At 40.6% G+C, this 13,785-nt stretch overlaps 1 protein-coding gene and 1 long non-coding RNA gene across 7 annotated transcripts in view; one reads left to right on the top strand and one right to left on the bottom strand.

Moving 5' to 3' along the window:
* Nucleotides 1–13,785, bottom strand: part of LOC143908063 (uncharacterized) — a 182,088-nt gene that overhangs the window by 64,503 nt on the left and 103,800 nt on the right. The gene's annotated exons all lie outside the window — the stretch shown is intronic.
* The window catches only part of LOC143908059 (synaptogenesis protein syg-1), a 356,526-nt gene that overhangs the window by 324,501 nt on the left and 18,240 nt on the right, over nucleotides 1–13,785 (top strand). For all 6 annotated transcript variants that reach the window (XM_077425339.1, XM_077425335.1, XM_077425336.1 and 3 more), the window contains 2 exons: nucleotides 5,714–5,868; nucleotides 13,579–13,723. In XM_077425339.1, coding sequence (XP_077281465.1) covers nucleotides 5,714–5,868; nucleotides 13,579–13,723 — 300 coding nt within the window. The remainder of the gene's footprint in view (nucleotides 1–5,713; nucleotides 5,869–13,578; nucleotides 13,724–13,785) is intronic.

Raw genomic sequence — 13,785 nt, 5'->3', positions numbered from 1 at the left:
TAATAGCGGGATGAAATTTCAGCTATTCTATATTTGTTTCATAAATTTTATGTTTAACAAACGTTTCCCGGAAAACCGCGACTAAATTAAATAATAAATGAATTTACTATTAATACAGGTTTTATTAAAAACTCTATTTTGGGCCTAGATCTGGACATAGAAACGTAAATAAGCGTCTCTATAATTATATCGTTTTAATCGACTTGAAAGTCATTTCCTTCTTAATTCCTCGTATTTCTCTGTCTAAGCTCAATACAGTTCGTAATCATTTCGAAATCAGATTGCCGCAGCATCAAAACTGGACCTTTTACAAAGTTCTCGGCTCCGTTGGTAGTAAACGACGTTACCCACGAGAAATGCATAGAAATTCACAAAGGCAGCGGCGGCGCAACCGCGTCGAACGAACGGGAAAGGAGCCGTACAAAGGTAGTGAGAAGGGGATAAAGTAGAAATGCGAGTCGTGCGCGGATAGTTAAGGGCCACTACGAGATGGCCTCTGCGTTTTCCTCTGTGATATCTCGTAGCGCGATACGAGACCGCGACGACTACCATGACGACAGGACGCTGACGGGGGAGGGTAAAGCCACCGATGGGAACGAAAGGATAGCCGAGCAAACCAGGCGAGAAAAAAGAGACGGCGGGGAGGAAGGATCGAGAGAAAGAGCGATGAAAGAGGCGCAAGTCCTCGAACTGGGCTGGAGATCTTGATTGTATACCGGAGACGGTGCTTTTGAAGGAGACGGGAGAGCCCTCTCAGACTATATGACTGAAGTCGAGTGAGTCTCGTGTGACCTCGGGACAAGGCCGCGTTACCCGTGAACAATCCGCAGCCGTAGGAATGCGCGGGCGTATAATACGAACGCGCATACAACGACGGCCGTGCATTTACAAATGTTTCCCTCGGTCCGACCCTCGCTTCTTCCTTCTCTCGCCGACCTAACGAGAGAGCCATAAATGTTCCGAGAACCGAGGATCCGTGCAGGATCGCCGAGCGACATGCGGGCGTGGCGAGGAACGTTCTTGATCAATGTTATTGGTGATCATTGTTGAGCGGGATAGATGCTGGTCCAGAGGGAGCATGGAATTAAGGAAAGTGGTTAGGACACTCCGGACGTTCCCTGCTGCAGGTTTGTCACTGTCGCGCCGACGGATCGGCCACCGACAGCGTCTACGTAATTGTTTTTGATCCCCGGGAACGCTGCGCGACACGCACGAGGACGAGTTTCGGGTCCTACGAAGAAAAAAAGACAGTGAAAAACGAATGTTATAACAATAACCGCCAACGTCTCCTATCGGGATAAATTACGAGCGTGTTCATTGCACCCATACGATATCTGGGACGAAACTTCCGCGTAACGTTAAATTCTCGGGTTTCTCGATTTATAGAACGTACCGTGCGTACCGGGGAAAATACTGCGAGATAAATAAATTACACAAGTGTAACATCGATACGCGCGTCCGTGGGAAACTTACACAGGCGCGGCCGCAATCATTTCACGGATGAAATAACGAGTAATTGGTTTACGAACTCGGCCATTGAACAAAGTTTCTAGAAACTCCCGCGTTTTCGATCAGCGTTACATATAGAGTTTCATAACACGCGCAATGGCTAATGAACGCAAATAAAAGCGCAGCCGCAACGACGCTTTTGTAGGATCCGGGCGAAACGCATCCGCCGCCGCAGCCACTCGCGTGGCCTTGTACTTAATATCGCGAAACTTGTCTTCCCCGAAGTTTCGAGCCGAATGGGGCTTTAGACAGGGGGGGGGGGAGGCGGACGTATTTCGGTGATCGAAATTGCGCTGCGATTCAGGTTCACAATGACCGCGATTCCTTGCAAACAGAATCAGAGTCGCCGCTATATTAATTTGTCCGCCGGACTCCCGCCGCTCCGCTCCGCTCCGCGCTGCGCTGACGCTATTTCGCGGACACTTCATCTACCTAGTTCGAGTTAACTTCGTCTTCCACTCTATTCAAACAGCGTCCACGCTCAGTCGGTCTGCCTCGCCTACTCATTAGCGTCCCTCCGCGCGCGTCCGTTACTACTAATGCACGAGAGTCGGCCAACAAATTTACACGACGCGTTGCTGGGAGTTACTCATTAGAGCGCCAATGCGCACAATGTAATATAGCAATTCCGCAAACTTCAATGCTAATTGCAGTCTCCGCGCGCGCAGTCATGTTCATACATAAAAACAGTGTAATTAAAAAATCACGTTATCACGATATCAGTTATTGTCTGCGAAATATTAAGCGCATACTGACAAGGTGGATACGTTATTTTAAAACGAAATGGCTGAACTTTATGTTTTTATAGAGTGAAAAAGCAGATGTGTAAATTTCGAAATATTTCCCGACATTTAGCGACGCGTATAGCTTAAATGACGAAGTTTAAAAGGCACGGTTGAACGGAAGCATTTTAACATGCATCTTTCATAGTGCGTCATGTTAGGACAGCGTCCTGTCCGGGGATGACACACGGTGTTGCCAGCCTCACGTTGAAGGGGGATTGTTTTGCATTTTTCGCGGCGCGCGGTAAAAAGCCAGCGCTCGCCGCGGTCGCGCGGAGCGCGTTACACGGCCGGAGCCGTTTCGGTCCATCTACGTAACATTATTCGCCCGGATACGGAGCCCCGCTCTGTTTTTCCACGCGTGCGCCAGTACATTTGATACCTACAATCTTTTTGTCTGTAACTTTGCATTAATCCGGGAAACGTAATAAAGCGAGTATACGGATAAACAGAGAGAGGATGGCGCGGCGGACTCGCCAAAAACTATATACCGATGGTGGTGCAGGATGTCCGGGCGAAAGTAGGCAGCCGGGATATGCAAACGCGACCGTAAGCCCCGCCGGATTAAGCACGGACGTATTTTCAATTCGCGATAACAATAAGTTCAACCTCGTCCGCTCGTTCGTTACTCACCCACTCTCTCTCCTCTCTCTCCCCCATCTCTGTTTTTTCCTCACTCTCTTCCTCTCTGTTCTCCACCCTTTTTCTTTAACCCCTTTTTGCACCCCGATCTCGTTAGTATCGTTTTTATTCCGTCGTTCCGTGCCTCTTACCTGAAACGTGTCGAATCCTTTTGCGACTGCCGGCAATCCCAAAGAACAATCGTCCTTGACGCCCATCGGGCGTTCTTTATTGGCGTTATTTACAGCTTGTCTGTCTAAGCAACTTCCAGAACTTTGTAGGTATGTGGGGATATTGTACGTTTATTATTATCGTAAAAATAATAATTGTCAGAACCGGAATTATCAGTGTTCTTTAATATCGAATAAGCATTCGATATTGCATTCCGATAGATACTTTACGTTGTATTATCGGTTTCTTATTAATAGTTTATTTTCTCTTCTTCAATGGGTTCCAATTAAAATTTTCTTTTATGAGATAAAACGAGATAAAGTCTCGTTTCTATTTGGCCGAAGATACAGCTTCATTATGGAAATGATACAGAATTTTCTGATCGAAAGTATAATACTATTAAAACAACTATTAAAAGAGCTACATTTTAATCTAGACGTTATATGCTTGAATGACATTTGTTTCTATTTAAAATTTATCAATTGTACGATATTAAAAGAAATTATTAGTTTAACATGAAAAAAATCCTAGAATTTAAATATCAGCTTGAACAGTCGTCACATTTAATCATAATAAATCATTTCTCATAAATAGATACGTAGTGTCTCATAAAACGTGAACGTCAGTAAGTGTGAAAATTATTAACCACTAAATTTGCGGTAAGCGAAAAATTGTCTAATGAATCTATAGGAAGGCGGAAACATTATTTGTTATAAATCTGATCCATGCGCGAAACGCATCATCCATCAGACACCCATTAGACCATCGGTGTAACCACGACACGTTCGCGTGCTCGATGGGCACTCAGTGGTCATCTAATGGACACCGCCGTCGACGCACTTTTTCGCACGGCGCTATTCGTCATGACCATCCGTCGCGTGTATACAATACAACTGGGGAAAAAGCTGACGAACGTTTATACAACGTGAGAAGAATGTTGCTCCCTGGTCACGTCTCTTTCCCAGTCCACTCACGTAACGACGAGAAAGCAAAAAGTGTGCACGTTACTTTATTCGTAATAACGAAATAATAAACATGAGAAAAAAAGGGGACGAGATAAAAAGACTCGACTCATATAATAAGCACCGTGCCAGAAGGGCGGATGAAGGGAGTTACTAATTTCTGATTAGCTTGCAAAAATTAAAGCCGAAAAATTCTTTCCCGTATTAAAAGAAAGATTTGCTAGATATGAAATCGCGATCGGGAGTAAGATGCAGCGTCGAAGAGGCCTTGAATATCCGAGGATCTAATGGTATTTAAACAAGGTTGAAGATCGGAAAATTGAATAGCGTTCAAAAACGGAATTACGATGCCGCATGCCGCATTCACCGCATGAGCACGGAATTGCGTGAGGCGAATATGCAACACGATTGTATAGACGCTCGAGTGCCGGCGGCTTATGCTGGTAATCGTGCTTTTAGCACCAATGCCGATTGAACACGATGAAGCGGCGAGCGTGATTGTAGCCGGTAGATTAAGGTAGCGAAGGTGAAGGTAATGGTAGACGCGGAAGACCGGGGAAGAGGGGAGAATTTTTCATTGAAGTCAAAAGTTCGGCGTACTGAAAGTTTAATTCCAGACTCTCTCTGGGCGTGGTGCGGCTTGAATGAAAAATCTCTTCTCTGCCTTTACCACCCGCCCCGCTCTCCTCCGTCCCTGTCTGCCTCCGTCGTGGCCGTCGCGCTTTCGCGCTTTTTCCCTATCCCGGCACAGCGAAGAAAGACGTTCCTTTGTCGAACCGTTGCCGATTAAATTCGATGGAAGGGCTTGGTGCGAGTGATTTACCCGAGATTTATTTCGCGGTTGAATCGAGCGACTAATACATCGGCACTTTCATCCAGGTTTCCCCCTCGTCGAGTTGTCAATACCGCCACCTATCGTGACGCCTTTGCGAAGGCAATTTAATGTCTCATAAATATTGCTAGTGTGCGCTTCGCTTATGAGATTTTTAAGTAACTTGATTTCTCGTCCAAATGGATTTCCGTTAAAACGCGGATTTTCTAGTATTGAAAACACCGTAATTTTTATTCGTTACAATTAATTATTTATATACATTGCTTCGATAAGATTTTTTACATGTATTTCCTTCGAGTCTAGTTAGAATGTGAGCTATCAGCATTATCTTAATAGGAATTACTAGTATATAATCGTGGAGACAGATATCGGAGCGTTGGCAATTACGATTTTGTAATACCCTGCGATTAGGCTAAAGATTGATGTTTAACTCCATTTTGTTCGCACTATTCATGTTCGCATATTCAATACTTGTCTCAATTAATCAACGTGAAATGTCACACGTACGCCCATCAGCCTTAATCTATGAGAGGTGCGGGGTCCGTGCGAACGCGCGCGCCACTGCCCTCCTCCGAAGCTATCAGAGTGTAGGTTTTGCGGCAATACGTTCGGGGTGGTAACTGCAACGGTGCCACTCGTTTAAAACGCATTAGGGAGGTAGGGGGCGGACGGTGGTACAAGTCCGTGGCCACTCTAAGCACCGCAATTCCGCAGCTGCCGCAATTCTTGTTCGTGCTTTTTGATCAAGCGTCATCAACGCCCTCGATCGCTCTACGCCTCTACGCCCATCTCCCCCTCGTACGTTTTTGTGATCGCGCGTCCTTTTCCTGTTTCAGTGAGGCCACTGAAGGTGACGATACTCAGCAGCGAGCACGCGCCCCTCAGCGCCAATCGGAAGTACGACATTAATTGCATGACAGTGGGTTCAAGGCCGCCAGCCAAGCTGTCCTGGTATATGGACGGCAGGAAGCTCACCAATTCCACGGAAAGGGTAAGTCTCTATAGCTGATCGATACGTGCGATGTAGGTACAGTTAGAATCTCAGTCTTCAGGGAAAAGAAATTCTCACTCATTATTAGATCCTTTATTTATAATGAATTTATTTGTAATAAAGTGCAGTCTAGACACTTGTAACCTTTCAGTGTATTTTATATAAGAAATATTTTTTCTACAGATATGTAACACGCATCTGTTTCTTTTCCGAGAAAAGATAATTAATTAGTCCAAAGCACTTAAAAAATTTGCTCAGCAAAAATGTTAACTCATATTTCTTTGTACAATGACCACTCCATTTCGGCATTCGGTTTCACGTAACCGTTACGAGTGCCAAAAAATGCTCGATAATCGATACTCGTTTCGGATTCGATTGATAAAACGGTGGCGCGAGTAAAGTTGTGTCGCGACAAGTGTCGTCGGCGCAAAATGGTAACAGAAAGGGAAACAAACGACTCGATCCGTGAAATCATTTCCTATTCCGCCTTTGCCGAAGCGGAACAAAAAAAACAAAATAATTCATCGTGGTTTGCACGGCTATTTCCTCTTCGCCATTTAATTCGCGCTACGCTAATGGTATCCGTCGATAGCGAGGCCGATCGATCTCCATTATCTCCTCTTCGCCGATCTTCTATTTGCAATATCGCGTATTTCGAAAGTATGAAATTCTTATTCAACGGAACTCTTACTTCGTCTTAGGAACGCCAACCCTGTCGCGGAATAATTCAACGTCGGCGAAAACACGTCGCGTCCTACATGGCATCCGTTCCCCACGTACGAACGAAAAGATGACGCTATTAAAAAAGCAGAATTCCGTTGAGAATTAACGGTCTGCCGGGTCGAAGGAGAGATGACTCAAAAACCCGCGCGTCTCCGCGTCCGAGGTGTGCGAGCTTCTTCTTCGATCTGTGTTCTCCGCGAAATCACTCTGGCATTAACGCCGGTATCGGTATTTGCATCGTTGCCATTAAGCATCCCCTCTGACACGCCATGGCGCAATTACCGGATAGCGGCGATGCTTTCGTGATCTCTCGCTCTCGCTCCGATTCACCTCGGGGCTCGATGCCTCGTCCCTGTCTCGCGCGCGCGTGCCCCTTTCCTCCCTTCCGCCTCGATCCTCGCTCATTCCGGACGACGCGGAAACTCCTCCGTTATACGTATACTCGAACTCCGGCGTACGAACATCGATCTACGCCCTTCTTGCGTTTCCGCGGCGAACTCTTCCTGAAACGTGATTCTTTGATTCGCCGCGCTTCTCTCCCTCTCACCTCCGTTAAACTGCATTTCGAATTTCGATACACACTCCGCTCGTCTCGGGCGGTATGTAAGTTTTAAAGTGTTCCGTTCAGACTGTAAACGTACGTAATTGAATCCGTCATTCCACAAAGTGAATCGACTCGTTTTACGAGCGAACAGAAAAACTTAATTGCTCTTTTTCATAGCATAATATGGCGTCAAAATGCATATTATAGTCCAGATTACACCTTTTGGCTTTATCAAACTTAGTTGCAATGTATTTCATAACGTTATATTGTAAAGATTACTTTATAAATGTATATATATAATACACTTTTATATATTTTAATATATGCAATCGAAAAATTTGCGATAGAATTGCGCGGTGGAATCTCCGTTTTTTTTTCTGCCCCAACTAATCGCACAAGTCGAGCAATGATAAATGCGATTTCGAAATGGCGTTAAGTAAGCCTCTTTGACCTAAGAGCAGGGCAAAGTTATCTAATATATAGACAGTATAGTACACATATGTAGCTGAAGTGATGGCTACCATCCATCATCCCACTACTTGTCAATAGTTCTATGACAGATCTGAATGTTGAGAGAGATATATATATAGTAGCGGGAATAGAACACAAGCGCGCACGAACGTATTTTACTAATTTATTATTATTGCTCTTGCTTCTATTTTTTTTTCACGATTGAGTGTTTAGCTTATTAATACAAAAAATAGTAATCCTACATTTTATTAATCGGTGACATTATTTCTGTAAACTTCAAACCGATAGTCGTTTCATTAAATTTAGAAAAATCTCTTCCGGTTTGATATTTAATCAACTTTCGTTAGACTTCTGAGAAATTCCAAACTATTCATAAAATGTAAAATAAAGCTTATTTGGATATACTTTTGGAAATACTTTATACGTTAATCATTTCGTATTGAACACAATTATAACTTATTGTTAAAAATGTACGATTAAGTCAAAAGCATCACTTTTTATCTGGGTCGTTTCGCGCAACGATGATGAACCTGCCATTGTACTTGAACTCTCGTAAAGCATCGATTTATCATTATATCTGATGTTGGACGCTTTTACCAGAAAATCCTTCTAGAACGCAATTCGTCGGATAAAATCGAAACGAGCCCTGGAAAGTTAACTGTATCTACTTCAATTGTTCTCCTCTGTCATTGTCTTATCCATGATGCTTTGGAAAAATTCACAGAGATTTCTACGAACGCGATTTCACGCGCATTATTTGAACATCTTTACCTTGACGAACAGCAGTTTTGTCTTCTTAATGAATTTACGTAATAATTTGCGCAATTTTAAAGACATGAAAGCCATGAAAAAAGTGCGAATTGTCCAGTCGCAGAAATTCGCAATAAATTATGACGGAAGAAAACGCTAAAGAGATACACGATCTCCGTGCACGGGAATTTCATGTAACGTCATTCTCTCGCCGGCCGGCTATTTCGTGCATAATCGAAATGCAGTAAAACCTTCCGAATGAAAAATGAGCGCAGGTACGCGAGAGCTCCGGTTACGCCGCCGCTCATACGCGTGGATTTTGCAATAACGATTCGGCGATTCGATCGGTGTCGCGCGACCGGCCATGATCGACGATGATCCGCTAGTGGCGGAGATCCAAAGGGCTGATATTTTCCGCCGCAAATAACGATCACGTTGTTGGTCGGTGCTAGGCAGGCGGCATTCAGTTCTGACACGTTCGCGCTATCTCGCGTTATACGTCATAATATCGCGGTGTCGAATGAAGTTCGGTACCGGTAGACATATCGAGGCGAACGCAGGGAGGGAGGGAGGGAGGGAGAGAGGGAGAGAGAGAGAGAGAGAGAGAGAGAGAGAGAGAGAGAGAGAGAGAGAGAATGAGAGAATGACGCAAAGAGAAAGGGGGGAAACAAGGACACAGAGGTGAGGCACGGCGAGAGGGACGCAGAGAGGGAAGTCGCGGTAGGGGTGGAAGAGAGGGTGGACAGTACAGTTGGCAGTGGGTGATTCGACTTCGCCGATTTATGACCGCCGCACGAATTTCGAGCCAATTTCGTTCTGGGCTTCGTACGTACGTACAATGCGATCCAAAAGTTTCGATCTTCTCGCCGGGACAATCTGCTCGTCGAGATCGCCGTATCTTCTAGCGAAAGGTATCGACTGGAATGCGCTAGGAATTGCAAAACTGCAAGTACGCCGAGTGAGCTTTAGTTGCGTGTTATAAATTGGAAATAGCGATAAATCAATGCTCTTTTCCTTCTTTTTAAATGATCTCGCGCTTTTGTGTCACGCTTTTATCACAGTCTGTTTTCTGGGGAAAATAACTGGAAGGTTGCGTGCTTTTTCAAAAACGTATTAACACGATCGCGCTCTTGAGATAATTGCAAGATTGTAAATATTTTTAATGGCACGAGCTAGCCGTTTTATTAACCGGCGGCATTTTTATTTACGTGCATGAAACCATTATCTCTTCCTTTATTTCTAAAATGTAAAATTCCAAGTTTATGTTACACATGCTCGGTACATTCGCTGAATTTAGAACGATACAAATTCCATTAAAACGACTGATGTTAAAGAAAGATAAATGGTGGAACGACCTGACAAATACGATAAGCGTAAATGTAACCTGATGGCATACATATGTGTATGTCTGATACAAGTTGTGCATTACATTTAAGTTTCTCTAAATATTATGGAATATTAAAATTCTCGAATTTTGAAAAATTTAAAATATGGTGAATCACGCGTGGAGTTTTTATACGGAAAAATGTTTGAATACAATTTTTTTGAAAGTTAGAAATATTTCATGAAAATAATTTCAGATAGATTCTCTTCGTCCCTTTTTTACGATAATTTTATAAATAATTTATTTTTATTTCCATAAAACTCGTATTTCGGAGACGAAATCAACATTCGTAAATTGAAAAAAAAAATTTACATAGCAACGAGATGTCAATATATTTTTAGTCACAACTGAAATTTCGAAGATCTTATTGAGCTTAATATTAAATTCAAAAAATTTTAGTTAATTTTTATTTTATAGTTTCGGCTTTATTCAGCCACATTTCAACAAGATAGTGGCTTAAATTATTGGCAACATCATCAGAAGCATTATTATTTTGCTAGGAAGCAATTAGATTTGCCATCGAATTTACAACAATTTTTGTAAATGACAATTTTTCTCGTAATTTTACGTACGCACCGATATTCAATATTATATCAAAATAAAATTATGTCCTTTATTCTACATTCGTTACAATATATTATTTTAATTAATATGTATTACAGTACGGTATGAGAGCATATCGTTTAATATAAAATCAATTAATTGTATTAATCGTTGTGCCATTTATTGTCGTTCTAATGTAAAGAAATGAATTTCCTGTAACGGTAACACGCACATTTCATATTTCGCACTTCCTTCCTTCCACGTTTGAATTGAAATGATGATATCAGTCAGTCTCATTTCCAGAGTTTAATATACTTACTAATCCAATTATATTGCAGTGGAAAGTTTTAACAAATCGCCGGTACACAAATATCGAATGTAATATGTCACACGCGATCAACAAATATTAAAATACGGAGTTAATTACAATAGAACTAATTAAACGCATCGTAACGCCACTCAATTCGGAGTTGATCCGTTCCATACCTACGATATTTCGTTAATAACAAAAAATTTGTAAATGCAATTTCACTCTGATACACAACATATGATGCGATTAATAAAGCTTATGGCTAATTAAGACGCAATAAACTGTCGTAAAATACACATTCAAAATTTTCAGTATTATCCGCGCATTGCGCATTAGAACACATTTAGAACACATGTATTATTAATAAACGATCGATACGCCAGAGCTTTTCTGTTACTTGGATTTACTTCATCCGGCAAGTTGCGCATTACTCCCCGCTTTCAATCCGAAAATACAGACAAATTACAGATAAATGGACGTAAAATTTCGAGCTTGGAGTACATTCGAGTTCAAGCGTCGTTAAAGAAATAATTATCATCCGTAAATCGTGCAATTAAACAATAATATATAACCGTCTCGATTTCTGCTACTATAAATCCAGCAAGAGATCTATTTTGAAAAATAGCCTCGGCTACGAGTCGTTAATAGCGAGAATTAATTAACCTCGCGGTAATCGCTAATTGCTCATAAAGAATGATCGTGTTTGGTATCTTCTGATACTTGTCACGATCGCATTTCGAGGGGCAATGCGATGATACATAGAACGGCTCGTGTCATCAGTCATCATCTTACCCGCGCTCGAGTTTCATCACACGAATGACAGCAAAGTGACCGCATATACATAACATTATTAATTGAATCTTAAATCGACAATGTGTGCTGTAATTTGACTGATTTATATATATGATAAGTATATCCGTAAAATAAAAAAAGAATTCAAACTGCTACATCTAATTTAATCTTTTTTAAATAAAAATTTGAATAATTGATTAATTATTTCATTTGAAAATAATTGTTATAAAAAATGTAATGTTTATTTATAAAATTTATTTGCGTTTTTATTAAAAAAGCAATTATATTAATTTATTTATTGTTGTTATTACTTTTTTCCCAATTCTTATTCTTCAAAAGAAGCAAATTTGTGTGACTTTAATAAATTAAGAAAAGGCTGAAAATAATTAAAAAGCCGCAAAAAGTGTAGCGATTTTCTTTTCTTCTTTTTTAATTGATTAAATTCATACAATTTTACTTCTTTCAGGAAACGTAAATTGAAAAGACGGTAATCAGAAATTAAATTTTATAAATATTTTTCGATTAAAACGTAAATGAATTTTATTTATGCTGATCAAATCAGCATTGAATAGTCAAAATCAATATTAATTTCGAAAATCAGTAACAAATCGATAAAAGATGTCTAGACGGTATAAATGTAAGCGTAATTAAAAACCTGAGGCGCGCGAATTCTGTGCGATATTATTCTCTAATTTGAATGATTTATAATTTAAAAACTATAGTAATCCAGAGATGTTTGTAATGCGATTGTCCTTGATTAATTTCATGGTACAAATATTAAAATAATGCATTATAAGTATGTGTAGTGTTAAAATATAATACGCCGGGTGTAGTGAGGAATTTTTACATGTAAACAGAGCGAGGTCGCGCGCATCAAGGAGTAATCGTGCATATACCTACATGTTTGATAATTACATGTTTTCTGACGAGACACCTAGCTCGCGTACATTTGCGTAAATACAGTAGGCGGTTTCGTGCACGTTAAAGTTGCGTTCGCGGTAAGGGTGAAATACTCTACGTGAAAGCCAGATCCTATTACGCCAAGCAGGTGGGTGATAAACGCCTCCTGAACTGACTCGTCCGGTCATTAAGACTTATCGCTGGATTAACGCTTGGCTTATAAACCTTCAAACGCATGCTGCCTTGCGCGAGTACGAATAATTATACCTATACTAGAGCTATCCTTCCGAGGGCCGAAGCTACCTTTTAGAAATTAGGACTCCGCATAATTTATGAATCTGCAAAAAGGCATTTAAAATAGCTTATCTCGGTGCGATCACTTCTTTCCTCGTAATGAACATATTAAAATGCATGTATCACATTTCTACATTTGTCATACGCGATATCTGGCTTCGACACTAATTAGCAACAAAACTTTAATGAAGCGCCTGCAAATTAATTCTCGCAACAATATGCGCGAAATATTCAATAAAATGCTGATGCCGTATCGTAGCTGACAATGAATGGATATAGCTGCTGTTGTTGCAGATTGTTCATTTATTGTTATTCCGATTAACGAATAAATAGTATTTTGATGTTAAATATTAACCAATATTACAGTACACATAATTTAATTACTCGTACTTGCATGCGATGCGCACTTTAATAGGCGTGCTGTAGCAAAAAATATCGGGAAAGCAATTAACGGGCGCGATATAAGGCGCATATGCCTTAAATATGTAATACGTATAATTATGATTTCACTATATGGTTGACTATGGGAATAATTTTTTAAAAATCCGACAATACTAAAACTCGAGATCGTTGAAAAATTTAATGCAATATTAAATTAACAACTTTTAATATGACCTCGTCTGGAGATAAGACCCAAACTGCTGTAATAGCAGATTAACCGTATTTAATATTTAAATGATTTTGAGAAACTGGATATTAAAATATTAACGAACAGATTTGGTTCGAACAGATTTAGACTCAATAATTCCGACTGTAAATAATGAAATCGAATCACTTTCAATTTTGAATGATCTTGCGACCATAATTTTCAATTTTCGTATAAGTTTAACTATATATTCAACCGCGTACATGAAATTGGAACAAAATTAAATTATCTATAGATATTTATATATCTTTTATAATTATATGAGCGAAATATATATTTCTTCTTAAATAATGATAAATAATATTGTTAACAACTGCGTTAATAAAACGGATATTGCGATTCGATTGTTGCAGGTGTCGCAGGATGGTAACATGACGAGTTCCATCTTGTCGTTTCAGCCTACTCTAGCACATCACGATAAAGTTATCACGTGCAGGGCGGAAAATCCCAAAGTCCAACGTGGTATAGAAGAGGACACATGGAAACTGAATGTTTTTTGTAAGTATGCATACCCTCGCTGATGTACAACAGATATAAGATTTTCCGGCAATTTTCAATTA

The sequence above is a fragment of the Temnothorax americanus genome, unplaced genomic scaffold (assembly GCF_048541705.1).
Source record: "Temnothorax americanus isolate GAGA-0224 unplaced genomic scaffold, ASM4854170v1 Scaffold9, whole genome shotgun sequence".
Taxonomy (NCBI): Eukaryota; Metazoa; Arthropoda; class Insecta; order Hymenoptera; family Formicidae; genus Temnothorax; species Temnothorax americanus.
Note: the sequence above shows the minus strand (reverse complement) of the source record. Positions and strands in the feature narration are given on the sequence as shown.